Source organism: Sinocyclocheilus rhinocerous, unplaced genomic scaffold, assembly GCF_001515625.1.
Source record: "Sinocyclocheilus rhinocerous isolate Xijiao unplaced genomic scaffold, SAMN03320098_v1.1 scaffold154, whole genome shotgun sequence".
Classification (NCBI taxonomy): Eukaryota; Metazoa; Chordata; class Actinopteri; order Cypriniformes; family Cyprinidae; genus Sinocyclocheilus; species Sinocyclocheilus rhinocerous.
The window spans coordinates 308,509-313,969 of NW_015659335.1; the positions used below are offsets into that span (position 1 = coordinate 308,509).

A 5,461-nucleotide genomic window follows, 5' to 3' on the forward strand; every position below is an offset into this window, starting at 1 on the left:
GTGTGTGTGTGTGTGCGTGTGACTCACTTTAATAGTCAGGATGATATGAGGCTGACTCTTCAGCACTTCCACTGCTCTGTAATGGTTGATGTTCTCAAAGCTCACGCCATTGGCCGACAGGATCTGATCCCCCATCTTAACTCCGCCCTGTTCCGCCAGACCCCCGGGATCCAGCCTGCAAACAGCCAATCGCACACAACACTAGTGCTCTGTTCACATTGAAACACTTTCACATTTTCACACTGTATCAGAACTTGAGTTTTTTTTTTAATTCCTATATTGTGGCCTACTGGGTCTGATGTGGTTTCTAGGGCTTAGGTTTAAAGGGGTCATAGGATGCCCATTTTCCACAAGTTGATCTGATTCTTTAGGGTCTTTATGAAAAGTCTGTAACATAGTTTGGTTAAAATTTCTCAATGGTAGTGTAAAAAACACCTTTTTTACCCTGTCAAAAACAGCTCTTTTCAGAGCACGCAGTTTTGTAGCATTTTCCTTTAAATGTTAATGAGCTCTGCTGACCCCGCCCCTCTCTTCATGACTGTTTACTTTAGCCGCATTCATCATGAAACTTGGCACATTTAAATTAGCACATTATTAGGAAAGGCGATTTGCAAAGATTCGTTAAAAAAAACTTACACTCACTTCTGTTGGTGAAGCTGGATCACGAATGATTCGCGCGAACATAAATGCATTTATGTAGATCGGGGGCGCATTCCCTTCAGAAACAAACGTAATCCACTGCGTATTTAGCGGCTCAGATGTCGGGAGTAAACGACAACTACTGCTCATTATTACATCCAACAACAAAACATCTCAATCGCTTAGGAGACATTCTTGTCTACATCTGCTCCGTCGTCGAAACCATGGCGGACTGATGACAGTCACTCAGGGCGGGTCTAAGGAAAGACGCCAGTCCAGTCTGTGCTGAAACGCTACTGTCAATCAAACTATCGTGGGAGGGGCCTGTCTGTGTGATGTCACCCAGACAGGCATCTGAGATCGGCTCGATAAACACTGGGTGGATTTTTATCATTATAGGGTGGTTGTGTACAGACACTGCCAACACACATTTCAGTTCAAACAACTTGTAAAAGTGCATGTAGCATTATATGACCCCTTTAATATTGACACGGGAGAGTTTGGAAAGGAACTGGGAAATGACATTGTTTCCCTTATCTGGGGTTCCTCTATTTTTTTTCTCCTTTTCGGTTTCATAATAGTGAAGAATGTGTGACCTTCAGCATGAAAGAATTGTATTTATTCTTGTGTTAAATGGTAACGCATGACTCTGATTACTGCTTGCATAGCAGTGCCGCCCTCTTCTCGCTTTCCATAATGCATGTGCACGGCCAATTTATCACACTATAGTTGATTGCTCTGTCTGTATAAAAAGCCTCTTTTACTAATTGAATGATTCATGGCTAAAATGTGTATATGTGGGTCAGGCTTTGCTTACATTTTGGGGACCAAATGTTTTTATAAGGTACTTAAAAACTTAGTCACCTGTGTTGTAGGGACTGTCATCGCAATTGTCTAATGAACATGCTAAATCTCATTACTAAATGTTGTGTGTGTGTAGGGACCCTGCAGGTGAGGTTGGAGGTGAGCTGATGCTGGGAGGCTTTGACCAGCAGTATTTTGACGGTGATCTGCATTACGTCAACGTCACACGAAAAGCCTACTGGCAGATAAAGATGGATGAGTATGTGATCACTATTACTATACAAGCCATGTTTCAACAGCCAAGACTGTGGCATTCAGACGGATATACTTGATTGATTTTTGTTTTCCCAGATTTTTTTTGGTTTGAGTTTTTATGATGGTTGGAAACTGCGACAAATCCTGTTTGTAATGATAATTTATTGCATATATTGGTAATTTTCCAACAGCGTTCAGGTGGGTGGCACTCTTACCCTCTGCAAAAATGGATGCCAGGCAATTGTTGACACGGGAACATCAATGATCACGGGGCCGGTTCAAGAGGTGCGGGCCCTGCAGAAAGCCATCGGAGCCATACCACTGCTGATGGGAGAGGTGAGGAGCATTCTAGCTAAAATATCTTCATCAAAATATATACGTTGAATAATTTATCATTTTTAATTATTCTTTATTGATAGATTTATTTATTTTCATTTATTTCCTTGGTCCACTTCAATTTGTTGACACTTTCACCGCCATTTATTTCCAGCATAAAGTGAGTCATTATGTGAATATTTTGATGCGTTTCCTCCTTTTTAGTACTGGATTGACTGTAAGAGGATTCCATCACTTCCTGTTGTTTCCTTCAGCCTGGGAGGGAAGATGTTTAACTTAACTGGAGAGAACTATGTTTTGAAGGTGCGTCCCCCTCTTTACAGAATCTGGTGGGGTTTAGATAGAGGTAGGAAAGGGACATTTATAGAGGAACTTAGAGTGTTCCTCTATACCTTACAATCTTATTTAGAAGTGCAGTTCCTTGGAATAAATAACCAGAGTTCTTGAAGTGAAAAATTATGTTTTAAAATGGTGGCTAAAAGATAGCTTTTTTTGGTATGTGAAGTCATCTCTTTGAATTAGTCAATTGCTCAATTTGTTGTATGGTATGTGATTGTTTGAATAAATAGAATTTAACATTATACATTGTGTAATGGGTTTGGGATATGTTTTCTTCACCTTCATACATGCCTCCAATTATTTTAAAGAATAGTTCACCCAAAAATGAAAATTTGATGTTTATCTGCTTACCCCCAGGGCATCTAAGATGTAGGTGACTTTGTTTCTTCAGTAGAACACATATGATGATTTTTTAACTCCAACCGTTGCAGTCTATCAGTCTTATGCATGGCAATGGTAACAAAATCTATGAGAGTAAAAAAAACATACACAGACAAATCCAAATTAAACCCTGCGGCTCGTGACGACACATTGATGTCCTAAGACAAGAAACGATCGGTTTGTGCGAGAAACCGTATTTTATCGGTTTGTGCGAGAAACAGTATTTATATAATTTTTTACCTCTAATACACCACTATGTCCAACTGTCTTTGGGCGCGCGCACGGCATCCGGCGCGTGAGGTGTGTACACGCTCTGGCGTAGTTTATGCAAGCGCCGGAAGTGATCTCTCGCGCAAATATGTCACTCATTGTTTACACGGTGCACAAACATTGTAGGTACGACGGCTAATCAAAATGGTACTTACTTGCGCTTATCCGGATTGTTCAAACAGAATTAAAACTAAAAGATTACGTTCTCTCGCGCGAACTCATTCGGGAGTGCTGACTTTCCACGTATTCCCAACTTCTGAGCCTGCTCGAAGGAAAGGAAAATGGGATCCTCTGCAATGAATGGGTGCCAAACAGCTGATAAAAACGTTGCAATACTCCACAAGTAATCCACACAACTCCAGCCCATCAGTTAATGTGTTGTGAAGTGAAAAGATGCGTGTTTAAAGTCCATGTTGGATTTGTGACTTATAAACATGCAGCTTTTCACTTCACAAGACATTAACTGATGGACTAGAGTGATGTGGATTATTGTGATGTTTTTATCAGCCGTTTAGACTCTCATTCTGACGGCACCCATTCACTGCAGAGGATCCATTGGTCCAAAATCAAGTGTTTTGATGTTCAGTTCCTCCAAATCTGTTCTGATGAAGAGAACAAACTCATCTTGGATGGCTTGAGGGTAAACGTTCAGCAAATCTTCATGTTTGGGTGAACTATTCCTTTAATTACATCAAGGATGACATTGCATAGGATGATTTTCTTTTTCTTGCACACTGAAAATCAAACAATTTCTGTTGCTTTTATGTTTGGAATCGAATTGAATCTTAGGACAGTCAATAAAACTATTTTGGAACTGAATACAGCATTGAATAATTGAACACTTTACATCAATTTAACTCACTTCTATCTTTTCTCAGGTGACTCACATGGGTGTGAGTGTTTGTCTGTCTGGCTTTATGGCTATGGATATCCCGCCCCCCGCCGGGCCGCTGTGGATTCTGGGAGATGTGTTCATCGGCCGTTACTACACTGTGTTTGACAGGGAGGCAGACCGCGTGGGCTTTGCTCCTGCTAAATGAAAAGAGTAAATCACATTATTGTATTTTACTGGACCCAATGGGCCATTAGCAATACAGAAAGCACTGGTTGAAGTTGTTAAATCTATTGCCATTTGAAATATGCAACATAACATAAGAAAATCAACAAATGCCTGAGTGACAGGACGTGTTTTTCCAAGTATGAAACTCAAAGCCTGAGAAAGAGGAAATGAGACAAACTTGTTTAGCTAGGGATGCTCTGTACTTCCCCTGGAAGACCAGCTTGTTTTTATTTTGCACTGTTTCAATAGATTGTCAAATATGAATTTTTATTTTATAATTAAGCTATTCATTATTTTTGTAGAAACTAACAAAGATTGATTAAATTGCCGGTAGATGAATAGTACTCTGGATTTGTGGTGCTCTTATGTGTTCGAGTTTTCTTTTGTCAGTTGACTTTTGATAAACCATTTTGATAATGTTGGTGTGTTATACTCAATTTATCATGAAATGAATTCTATTTCTGTTAAAGCTGATCAAGACTACTTGGTTTCTTTACTGTCTAATCATAACTCAAGTTGTCACAACTCAACATTGCAGCAAAGGTTCTTCCAAACCTGAAGTTAAATAAAGTTTTGTTTGTAGTTGCCTGTTTGATTTGTGTTCTGTTGAAACACTGTCTGCGGTTGAATTTACTTGGAAAACTTCTCAAGGAAGTTGTTTTCTAAATGCACAGGGAAATGTCATAAAGAGGCCATGCCCATAAATGGCTTGTCTGAAACCTGAACTAAACTGCTCGACTGATGGTGGTTTTCCACTTTTGCTATTTTGTTATTTGTTGAATCCCATGTGGGGAAAACCAGTACAAGCAGGGATGTTTTCTAGATCATTATTTCTGGAAGTTTCATCAAATTGCTCTTTTAAAATTCTATTCTCATACTTCAATTTGAAAGCAGTTATTTCTAAGGTTGATTTGATTGGTTGACTGACTCTCTAACCCTACAGAAACAAGACACTGGTTAGTTACTGCATGCTGTGATTACACCCTCGAACTGTTTATATCGTCAGTCATCTTCTGTTTTCTGAGATGATGCAAAATGTCCATCACATGACACCTAGGCTCAGTTTACCACATTACATTTAACGTTAATATTTACCTTTGGCTGAACTTCTGTCATACCACTGAAGTTAAAGGTGACATATGTAAATCTGACTTTTCCAGGTTTTAAGTGCTATAATCAGGTCCCCGGTGCATCTACCAACCAAGGAAACGTGAAAAAGATTAACCCAGTAACTTGGTTTTGGTAAGCCTTTTTCTGCAAGCGTCTGAGAAAACGAGCGTGTCTGATTTCGCTCCCTTGGTGACGTGGCAAAGGGATCTCATTATAATATTACCGCCCCTTAATCTGTAAGTTTACACCCACGGCGCCATTATTGTG

General features: G+C 39.7%; 1 protein-coding gene across 1 annotated transcript in view; it reads left to right on the forward strand.

Annotated features, from left to right (window-relative positions):
* LOC107723590 (cathepsin D-like) overlaps positions 1-4,668 on the forward strand; it is a gene marked incomplete at its 5' end in the record, with an annotated part of 7,731 nt that extends 3,063 nt beyond the window's left edge. Inside the window, 4 exons of the mRNA XM_016532292.1 lie at positions 1,580-1,702; positions 1,890-2,034; positions 2,239-2,337; positions 3,903-4,668. Of these exons, the coding sequence (XP_016387778.1) occupies positions 1,580-1,702; positions 1,890-2,034; positions 2,239-2,337; positions 3,903-4,064 (529 nt within the window). The remainder of the gene's footprint in view (positions 1-1,579; positions 1,703-1,889; positions 2,035-2,238; positions 2,338-3,902) is intronic.
* Between the last annotated feature and the right edge of the window lie 793 nt (positions 4,669-5,461).